This window comes from Rhopalosiphum padi, chromosome 1, assembly GCF_020882245.1.
Source record: "Rhopalosiphum padi isolate XX-2018 chromosome 1, ASM2088224v1, whole genome shotgun sequence".
NCBI classification, from domain to species: domain Eukaryota; kingdom Metazoa; phylum Arthropoda; class Insecta; order Hemiptera; family Aphididae; genus Rhopalosiphum; species Rhopalosiphum padi.
In genome coordinates, this window is record NC_083597.1 from 65266638 (window position 1) to 65277691 (window position 11054).

The 11054-nt window shown below is 28.9% G+C and overlaps 2 protein-coding genes across 7 annotated transcripts; one reads left to right on the plus strand and one right to left on the minus strand.

The window, feature by feature from the left end:
- Positions 1-1193: 1193 nt before the first annotated feature.
- Positions 1194-5309, plus strand: LOC132918097 (CAAX prenyl protease 2). Of its 2 annotated transcripts, none has more exons than XM_060979184.1 (7): positions 1194-1306; positions 3299-3477; positions 3621-3720; positions 3782-3923; positions 4004-4171; positions 4239-4307; positions 4812-5309. In XM_060979184.1, the coding sequence occupies exons 2-7, from the start codon at positions 3365-3367 to the stop codon at positions 5129-5131; spliced, it is 912 nt and encodes a 303-aa protein (XP_060835167.1). In that variant the 5' UTR covers positions 1194-1306; positions 3299-3364; the 3' UTR covers positions 5132-5309. The 2 variants fall into 2 exon arrangements, with proteins under 2 accessions (XP_060835167.1, XP_060835169.1); XM_060979186.1 differs by lacking the exon at positions 1194-1306 and adding an exon at positions 1339-1591.
- A 403-nt stretch (positions 5310-5712) lies between these two features.
- Positions 5713-9369, minus strand: LOC132918098 (egl nine homolog 1). Of its 5 annotated transcripts, none has more exons than XM_060979191.1 (6): positions 8880-9369; positions 8348-8775; positions 6913-7032; positions 6282-6421; positions 6130-6200; positions 5713-6038 (listed from the first exon to the last, which is right to left on the minus strand). In XM_060979191.1, the coding sequence occupies exons 2-6, from the start codon at positions 8759-8761 to the stop codon at positions 6010-6012; spliced, it is 774 nt and encodes a 257-aa protein (XP_060835174.1). In that variant the 5' UTR covers positions 8762-8775; positions 8880-9369; the 3' UTR covers positions 5713-6009. The 5 variants fall into 5 exon arrangements, with proteins under 5 accessions (XP_060835174.1, XP_060835171.1, XP_060835170.1 ...); XM_060979188.1 differs by having other exon boundaries at positions 5895-6038; positions 6101-6200; positions 9058-9369; XM_060979187.1 differs by having other exon boundaries at positions 5895-6038; positions 6101-6200.
- Between the last annotated feature and the right edge of the window lie 1685 nt (positions 9370-11054).

The following is an 11054-nucleotide window of genomic DNA, read 5'->3' on the forward strand; positions in this document are numbered from 1 at the left end:
AAAGTCTCCCCGCCGCGCCCCTCACTGACCACCACGGAATCGCTGCTACTACTACTACTACTACTACTACTACTACTACTACAATATTATTACTACAATAAAATACTACTACCACTACCACCCCTCGCTCACTTGAGTACCGAGAGTCCGCATGAGCGCTCACTCACCCACCTTCGGTCCGCGGAGGCGGCGGCGAACGACGTCGGACGACCGGGGACGACGACAGCGACCATTAATGAAAAAATAAAAATAATGTATACACGGTCGCACGCATCGCACCGTCGTGTCGACGGCGCCCCTCGAACCAATACCGCGTCCCGGAACCGGTCACGTGACGCCCTGGGACAACTGTTATAGTGAACAGACGAACATACCGACGTCGCCGTCGCAGACAGGCGTACGGGACGTTCGGCGTGTGGGGCATCGCCTCCTTCGTAGTTGCCAGTTGGCCAAACAACTGAACGGATATTATTTTTTTTTGTTTCCATACACACGATATCTAGGTTTTTTTCCGATTTCGGTCGCCGGACCCGGCTTAACCGTCCGCACCCTACAGAGGCCTCTGACTAAGATATTTTCCGTCTACTTTTACCTGGAATATTTACTCGATGCCGATGACGTTAGACGCGTTGTCGAATATTTATAATTTTCATAGCACCAGCTATTATTGCACAACTACGAGATTATTTGTACAATTGTACTTGTATTACTTTCCTTACTGAATACTGACTGCAATTTATTTATTATTCAAATTTGCATCGGCCCAAATAGTGGGAGGGGGGAGACGAATGCGGCCATGCAAGGTTGCATCTAAAATTGATTAATTTAATAAACCAATTATGGGGCCACTAAACCATTAGCTCTCTAAATATGAACATTCATTAATTAAATAATAAAATAAATAATAATAAATTGTGATTGTTCGTTTTTTCATGTAACTCATTAGCATCTCGAATTTCTGCCAAGTCCCCCAAACTTAAAATTTAGTACTCTGTACAAAGTATACTTCATTTTTATTTGTTAGGAAATATTTAATATTATCGAAGACTTGGAGAAACCACCTCACCCCCAAACAAAAATTTAACTTATTTGTTCCATTGATAATAGAAGTATTTATTTTTGACCCCCCCCCCCCATCTAAAATAAATCCGAAACACGCCATATTTGATAGCACTTATCACCAACTGATAACTGGTGGCTATCAGTGATAGCAACTGTCGTGTTTTTATATTTATATTTTATTCATCCATCAGTTGCCATTTAACGACTTGTAAAATATTCGCAATTCGGAACTGGTAGATATTAGGTAATATGTTTTATGCTATTCGCTAGAATGTAGTATATTAATATTTTGGATCGAGTTCACTAACCGTCCGTTTGAATTTTTAATGTATTTTATTAAATTATAATTAGAGTTATAAATCGAAAAAGACAAATAAAAGTATACTATTAAATACTCCAGCAGTACTAATACACAATTATTTTACTCATTTGCTCGTTAAATTTTTCGATTAGATGCTGTTAAAAAGAATAATTATCAAAATTATATCTAGTATTCTGTATTTAAGTGCTTTACCAATTCAAATAAAAGGTAAATAATCATACAATACTCGCATGTTGAATTTTCATTTAAATTAAATTCCCTGTTTGTTTGGAAATGATTCACAATTTTCTTCATTGTATTTTATAAGCCTGATTTCTTTGAAAATTTTGAATTAACAAAAATTATTTAGTTCAATATTTTTAATAGCTTATTATGTTTATAATGTTTTATGAAATATTAGTTTAATTGAACTTCTCATTGCTTGTATAAATAAATTTTTGTCCATCTAACTGTTTATGTTAAAGACATGTTTTGTAATTATTAATTTAAATATTTATAGAGCCAAGTATCAGCAAAAAAAATGAACAAAACTGTAGTTATCTTTCAATGAATTAAAAAAAAAAATAGATTCCTTTTTTTACAAAACAAATATGATATACTTTTAATAAATTACCTATAATTTAGTTATTATAAAAAAAAAAATGTACTCTAAAATAATTTTAATCTTAAATTATTATGTGAATTCAAATAATTTGTATTTGTCATACCAATTAATTTCAAAATAATATGTAAATTTTAACCAACAATACAGTGAATTTGAGTTTAAAACATATTAAATTATTAAAAGTAAATTACTTCAATGTCATTGTATATTAATTAAAAATTCAGTTCATACTACTAAACTAGACCATAGACGTGCACAGACATTAATTTCCAGTCGAGCCTGGAAGAATTAGTGCCCCAATACTTGAACAGTGCCCCTAATTTTTTTGACACATTAACATACTAGGTACATACATTCTAATTGTAATAATTGTAAATTTAAAACTGTATAATATGTTTATACCTATACAAATAGAATCAAGTTGTATGTGCTTGACATAGGTACTTGTATATTTTTGAAGTTGAAAATAAAATTACATATTATATTAATACGTATACCTAATGCATGTTTTTATATGTAACTATACATATAAACTTAGTAGGTAATATCTAAATGTGTAATTAATACTAATTATGTAATAATTGATAAATTAATTTTCCTATTTCCACTAGTCGATAGGCCATTGTCTATACTATAGAGCAGCGTTTCCCAACCTTAGGGTTCCGTGGGACAATCTCAAGGGTTCCGCCAGATGTATGTGATTATTGAGAAAATTATTTTATATTATATTTGGATTATTTATATTATTAAAAATTATTATTTTAAATTATTTAAAGAAGGGGGTTCCTGCAAAACACAAATTATTTCTCAAGGGTGCCGTGGTCATAAAAGTTTGGGAACCGCTGCTATAGAGTATAGATTCTTTAGTACTTCTTTAGTCATCCTAGGTACATATTTTGACATTTTGTACACAATGTTTTAGTCACATAAATAAATCGATAAAAATTATGTGGTGGTACTCAAATATTTATATTTTATTTCACTATTACGAAAAATACAATTTTCATGATCTCCACAAATACAATGAAGGAGTTAAATATAATTTACATAAATTTTAAATTTTATTATACTCCTAAAAAGATTCCAGTTGAGCCGGGGCTCGTTTAGCTCGCTCCGTGCGCACGTCTATGGACAAGACATTATTTCAGAAAACTTGAAATGTTCAATTCCATAAGATGTTAATATTAGTTAATAATTAGGTATTAAGTATTATTCTACAACTTTTTGAATAAATAAATAGGTCTGTAATAGGCATATAAAAATTAATACATTATTTTAGAATGCATAAATTTTAAAATTATTGTTAATAGCTTACCATCAAAATTGTTCAAGAATAAAAGAAAAAAAAATGATATGACCATAATTTTGTTCTTACAATGAACATAACATCAAACTACCAATGTTCTTACATAAAATGTGTTCTGGAAAGCCTCTTATTATCTGTGATTTATGTGTCAAGTTTATATGTATGGAATTCACAACATTCTAGGTAATTTTATAATTTATTATTATGTATATTATAGTTATGAATTTATTGTAATTCATAAACAATAAGTGCCAATTGTGAATAATATTATAATTTTATAAACATATTTAATTATTAATTACTCTTTTTTTTTTTTTTGTTCTAAGAGATCATCCTTTGACTATAAAGAAAAGATTTCTTAGTGTATCATTTATGTTAATATTTTCACCATTATATACATGGTATTTTATTAACGACAAAACTAAAGTAAGATATATTAATTAAAACATTATTTTATTTTATTAAAAGTTCAAATAAATACTTTTAGGTACCTATTTGGTATTGGTTGGGTTTGAAATGGGACGGAATATTTATGTCTGCTGCATCTTCACTTTTTTTAACATGTATATTATTTCTGGGTTCAATATGTTTAATTTTTTGTAAAAACATTCAATTAAAAAACATCATTAGTAAGTTTTAAATCTATAATCTACCATAATAATATTATAATATATTTAATACAATTTAATAAATAATTTATTATACTCAGGTATTGAAAATATAAAATCAAACGTAACAGATTTGATTTGGCTCAGAAATTATGTGGTAGCACCAATATCTGAAGAATTTACCTTTAGAGCTTGCATTATACCTCTATTGCTTCAATGTTTCCAGCCAATGACCACTATTTTCATTTGTCCCATATTTTTTGGAGCAGGTAATGGAATTGTTCTAATAATATGACTACATATCTAATTTTTAATCATACTATGTATCTTGTTTAGCACATTTTAATCAATGGATAGAAAGAATGCATGCCGGTGTACCATGTTTAGATGCTTTTATTATGTCAGGTACACTTTTAAATTCTTAAAAACATTTTATTGATGTATTATCTTTTATTACATTGCACATATGTATTATATACTTAAATATAATAATTATGTTATGTAAAAATATTTTAAATAAAGTTCTTGTGACTTGTTTATACTCTGTCGGGCAAGAGAATGCCAGACAATTGATTTTACTATGAACCCCTACATGACTATTAGGTTAGGATGGTGTATAATCTACACTCTGTCCAGCGAGAGAACGCGCCTCAAATCGACCAAAATCAGTTTTCTGCGCATTCTCCAATGATACCCAGCCATAAGCGAACCAGTTTTGATAGCTTGGTGACGCAAGGGGTTGCACACAATCGGCGCATTCTCTCGTTAGACAGACTATACACATTATCTCATTAGGCAAAGTATAGATATAGTATATCAATAAATGTTAATAATACGTAAAGTAAAATGTTTTGTTTTTAAAATAATTATTTGATATTTTCTTGATATTTATTAAATTAGCTATTTTAGTGTTTCAGTTTATGTATACTACAATATTTGGAGCATATTCAGCATTGCTATTCATATCTACTGGGCATGTTATAGGACCAATTATAGCTCATAAATTTTGCAATCACATGGGATTTCCTGACTTCCGAGAAATGTTTCAATTTCAAGAGCCAAAACGTAGCTGTTTACTAGTTCTCTCATTAATTGGGTTAATACTATGGTGCATATTAATTAAATATACAACTGACCCACAGATATATTCAAACCATATGGATTGGACTGAAATGAACCAATGTAATACAATAAACTCAAGCAATAATTTTGAGAAAAAAATGTTGTAAAATTGTAAATACAAAAACCTTTATTTACACACATGCAAAAAGAGAATATTATATACATTAAAACATTTTAATAAAATTGTTTAGCTCAAAAATGTAATACAAATGCTTCTATTAAATCGAAGCAATCAAACATAATAAAAATGTTAAATTTAAAATAAAAGACTGGATTATAGAAGAAGTTGTTAATATTTTTTTTTTTTTATAAGAAATAAAAATAATTATATATATTGTGTTTATAAACACCATGAATAAGGAAAAACAGTAAATGAGAAGAAAATTATTTAAGATATCACAAAAAATAATTAATAAATAGGTATATGGATTAACATGTTATGTTGAATACTAAATAGTAAATATTTTTCAGTATACAAAAATATACTTATATATTCCTAAACAATTTAACAAATAAGAACATATTATAATGAATTACTGCAAATTTGTATAAATAGAACATATTATCAACTTTAAATTTTACATCATAATGGTAACAAAATATTTATTGAACTAATAACAATAATTTATTAGATTGTTTTTTTAAAAATACAAGTCTGTTGTGATATTTAAATTTATAAAACACATAATTATTTTATATCATATTTTATTTATAAATATACAAATTTTTTTTTACTTAATTTCTACCTACAGGTAAAATGGTTTGAGCCATTTATTTAAAATCCAAAATTAATTATTTGAATTATAATAAGGAATCAATTGTACTTGGGTCAGTAAACTAAATCACAGATTAAAAACCTTAACCCTTTTACTGTGTTGATCTGTATACAGATCACCTTGAGTAACATAAATTCTTATTTAAGATCAGTACAGAATTTCAAGAGTCCAATTTACCAGTTAATGAGATATTACTGATATTTTCAAGACTATGGAACATGCATACTATTTAAGTCGCCTGAAAAATATAAACATAATGTTAAAATAATACAATATTCTGACAAATTATAAATAACAAACATTTTGGTAACAACAGATATTAGACTGACTTGCATCTTGAAATCTTCTTCCAGCTTCTTCTTTCTCATTGCCATCGAAATACCATAGAGTAATTGCGTACCTAAACCAAATTAATGCAAATACATAGATTAAACTCTATTGCATACTTTAAAAAAAAATGGTATTTGTATGAAAATTTCACCTAGTTTTAAAAGCTGGTTGAACTTCATGAGGATTTCTTCGGTCAGACCAAAAGAATAATATACGATCAAATAATGGTTCTATATCAGCCACTTGATCACTCCAACCTTCCGGAAATATTCTTAACAAGCCACCATTTTCCTATAGTACATAAATCATAGATAATAGAATTTATATTATTAAAACTATTAAATAATGTCATTTGACAAATTTTATCTAAATACAAATAAAATAATTTTGAAAACGATTATATGGAGTATTAATTCCGCAAACCAATTTTTTTGCATTAAAGAATAAAGATATTTTAGCAAGTTTACATATTTTATTTATAATGATAAAAAAGTACTATTAAATGTTACATGAAATTTAATGCAATAATACATCAGAAATATGAGACTATGAGATTTATGTCTTCTAGTAATATGATTATTTTATTTAATCACAAGTCACAACAATAAATGCATGCAATATTTATACCAATAATTAAGAGCTAATTTTTATTAATTTATATTATAATCATAAAAAAACTTTATATATAAAAAAAAACACAAAAATAACTAGAACAACATTAATTTCATAAACCAGACTAAATATAAATCTTGGATGTCTACCAATATTTTACTAGTGCTTACTTTTATATCCCAGTCTTTATTTAAATAATATATTGCAGTAATACATCGGCCATCTTTGTTTGGATTATCTACATGCTTGACATAATGAGATCCATGTCCTGGATAACAAGCGACCATAGCCTAAAATTAATTCAAATCATTTAATTTTATATAAGATTTATTAATATAAATATATAAATAAAGTAATATTAAATCCTACAGCTAATTTTTAAATGCAAGTCTGTTTATTTGAAATCCAGTGATGTTCAGGGTAGTTCAATTTTAACTAAAAATTGAGAATGACAGAATAATCATCAATATTTTGATAAAGCAGAAAAAGACAAATAAAAATATACATATATCTACTTCAGTAATATAATTGAAAGTACACACAAAATCATAGAGTTAATTTGAAGGTTTAGTAGCAGTTTTAAAAAAATTACAGGTGTAGTTGGTATAATTGTTTATTAATTTTTCTTTAAATAAGTTTAAAATAACAAGTCTTCTTACATGGACCAATGTTTTGGCCTTAACTTTAATTCACAAAAGGAAACTAAATTGAGAATACTTTTGCAAATCAGAATAAGATATCCCAAACAATTAGGTTATGGTATGTACTATGTAGGATATTATACAAAAGTGAGGATGCAAATTTGCCCACAAATCATTTGTTAAATATTCATCATATTATTTAAAGCCATTTTAGAAATACATTCCATAGTTATTGTTGTGTATAAATTTAAAATTATATATTGCTTTTTTCTATAAATAGTGACAAAAAATAAATATAGCTGATTAAATAATGAACTTAAAATATGTTAATATGTTTGTCCACTTAATTACAACTTAAATCTATATTATTTTAATATTAATATTAATGTATCTACAGTATAATACTCTGGACCCATTGTTGGTCGCATTGTGAGAAATTTTCTCACCTCAATATTATTTTAATGTTCAGTAACATTTAATTTAAAATTAATTGTACATCAAGAAAAATTGTATTTGACTATTAATTGTCAATATTTGTCTAGTGGTAAAGTAGTATATAAAAGTATAATGACCCACACTTCCTCAGAGATATTCTCTCAACGTAACTATTAAAGAATAAAAAATATATGCGACCAACCACAGGTTAACTTAGCTAAATAAATTAATTTTTTTATTGTTTTATAGAGTATACCGTAATACAGTAGGTATATAGTAATAAATGTGATGATTGTGATTTAAATCTTATTTATTTTGGTTTAATTCTACCTAGTCTTACTGTTGTTTGAATGTTGATAATTAATTTTCTTAAATAGTTAACATATATTCTCTAATGATAATATTAATACTAAAAACCAAGAACCAAGATGTACATTTCACATAAAACGAGATCCAAACTAACAAATACATTTTATTTCGTTTTGTACACAAATTTCTTGAATACAGTTTATTTTTCTAAACAACTCACTTTGGTTCTGCCATTAATGGTATAGTTTCCAAGTTTACCATTGTCATTCATTTTGTTTGATCCCATAACTACAGCATCAACATCACTTATAAGCTGTCCAATTTGTTTACAACAATCCTCACGACCATCAACCCAAATGATCTGATCACCTCGTATTGTTTTGAGATTATTACTCGCTTTATTTCGAACCAATTGACCATCCTTAAACACTCCCATGTTGTATAGGTTCAAAACTTCATCTAGTACAGTCATACCTCGTTGATAACCCAGAAAATTATCTAGCACACACACTCCATACAGATCCATGTCGCGTATAATGTTGCGACATAGATCAACATAGTCACTACGCTGGGACATTGGTACATTGGTACTCTGAACACTGTGGTTGGCTCTTCTGTTTCGATTTCGACCCATTACTAAGACATATTCTGAAATAAAAACAAAATACGCTTGTAATACATTTACACAACATTTGTCGACAAAGCTGTGAGGCAGTCTTAACTAGTACCACTTGACGTCTTGGCCAACCTACTTTACATGTTAGTGTGAACAATCAGACTTAATTTATTTTATTTTAAATCGATCGCTTCGTGACACTAGTGATAATTTTCTTCGATTCACAATTGTTGGTCGTGGTTTTGCATTAGCGTCGCAATAACGGACACGCAGGTGTAAATCTGATCGAAGATACTAAACGCAATATTACTCACACATCGTAAAATTTGGCGACGGACAAAGTATTCTGATTTCACTATGGTTGATTAATGATTACCACCCGGAAACGGAAAATAAAAACTAAAAAACCATCGATTCACTCATTACCAAATTTCTTACACACACTCACGGGTGAAGTGCAAACTCGTAGTTCGTACACACGGTGACACACAGACCCATTAGGGTGAAAAACGCATGAATATCGTGTTTCGCGAACAAACCACGGACGAACCACGAACACAAACTGCACGTACGCACCACGGAGTACGGCTACTACGGCACCTACATATAGGCTACATAGTACATAATACTAAAATAGTAATAATAATAATAATACTTATCTCTGTAACGCATTATCTATAGAAAGATAACACCGGCGGCGGTTCGCGAATGAAAGAAGCAGCCCGAATCTGGTCACGTCCGGTATGTGGTCACGATACGGTGTACAATCAAAGAATAGATTAAATCCCGTCAGGTGCAAGGTGCACAGAGCTGCTGATTCAAAATGTTCACATTACACAAGTTATTGGTGTATATTTATTACGTAGGTAACAACATGTGTTGGTAGAAAGTTACCTATAACCACATGCCTTGACCTATACAATATTTTTAATATCACGTTAAAAAATGTAATCAAACGCCAAATCTTAGACAATAATAATCCTTAGAACAGGCCATTATTATTTTCCCATTTTGTGACGACGCTTGACGCTATTTAACATTTTTCCAAGTATTTTTCACAGAGTTGTTCTAAATACCTTCCTCAGGAAGACTTCCTAAGTGTCACCATCACATGTCACCCGATTTTCAAAATTTTGATTTTAAAGGGTTGAAACCGGTGAAAATTAATTTTGTATATCTATATACATATAATATAATAATAACAATAGCAGTCGGCCGATAACAGGAATACGGTAAGACCTATAAACTAAGGGGCAAATGTAAACTCCCCTAAAATTTTAAATAGTAAATTCCCCTAATAGTAAACTCCCCTAAAAAAATTTTGCTACCGTATTACACTTAATAAACTCACCTAATAAAAAATTAGAACTATTTAGCGTAACCCAGAGGACACCACGTGGAGGCGGTTCTAGTTATCTTCTAAAAATTGATTTTTCTTTATAAAAAAATTCAGCTCTTTAGATCGTCATTCTAGTTTTATTAAAATTATTAAGTGTTAATTGTAGATGTTGTTGATGTTGATTATTTTTTTATAGAGTAATAATGTGAAATTGTTTTTATATAATGCAATTTAGTTATTTTTTGATCTTTATATTTTTTTATTAGCTGGTTTAATAATTGTCGTCTTTTTAACTTACTATTATGGCAACTATTTGGTTTATGTATACTCTGTAATTTTATATAAATTTCTGATTGAATGTTTTTAATTTATCAATAAAAATAAAAATATTTGGATGGCTATGGTTAAAATTTTATTTAAAATGGGCATGAAATTATTCACAAGCATTGGTGGATTTTGTCAATTCGGAAGAAGCTTCTGCCCAAACTGTAGGTGGAAAAATTGCTCGTTCACTAATATATCAATATATGTATTTTTTAAATAATCATTAAATGTATCCAGGCGGCCATCGTTTGGTTTAATGTTGTACAAGTCAATACTAAAACAGTTTTCAACATCTTCAGATCTTCTGGGTTTAAAAATATCAATCCAAAACAGTAATGTAGCCATTTACTAAGGCATTCGTGTAGCAGGTGATCTACTACCTCTTTTTAGGTGTATCAGGTGATGGTGATCTACCGTACTATACAAGGTGTAGTTGGTGATCTACAATTATTATATTATTTTATATTATACTATTATTATACGCACATTATCGCAGACCACAGTGGGACAGTATTGCGATAACGATTAATGACATTTACAATATGACTATACGAGTCATTAGCAATGTTGCTGGATAGGTTAGTTTTAAATTGTTCGTTGATCGGAGTTTGTCTATAATGCGTGCGTCTGAATTTTATAAAATAATTG

Coding starts and splice junctions, on each gene's coding strand:
- LOC132918098 (XM_060979188.1), bottom strand. CDS start 8,761: ATGGGTCGAAATCGAAACAGAAGAGCCAACCACAGTGTTCAGAGTACC. Junction 6,422..6,912: donor ATAAAGACTGGGATATAAAA/GTAAGCACTAGT, acceptor TATGTACTATAG/GAAAATGGTGGCTTGTTAAG. Junction 6,201..6,281: donor CAACCAGCTTTTAAAACTAG/GTGAAATTTTCA, acceptor AATTTGGTTTAG/GTACGCAATTACTCTATGGT.
- LOC132918097 (XM_060979184.1), top strand. CDS start 3,365: ATGAACATAACATCAAACTACCAATGTTCTTACATAAAATGTGTTCTG. Junction 3,478..3,620: donor TGGAATTCACAACATTCTAG/GTAATTTTATAA, acceptor TTTTGTTCTAAG/AGATCATCCTTTGACTATAA. Junction 4,172..4,238: donor TCCCATATTTTTTGGAGCAG/GTAATGGAATTG, acceptor TATCTTGTTTAG/CACATTTTAATCAATGGATA.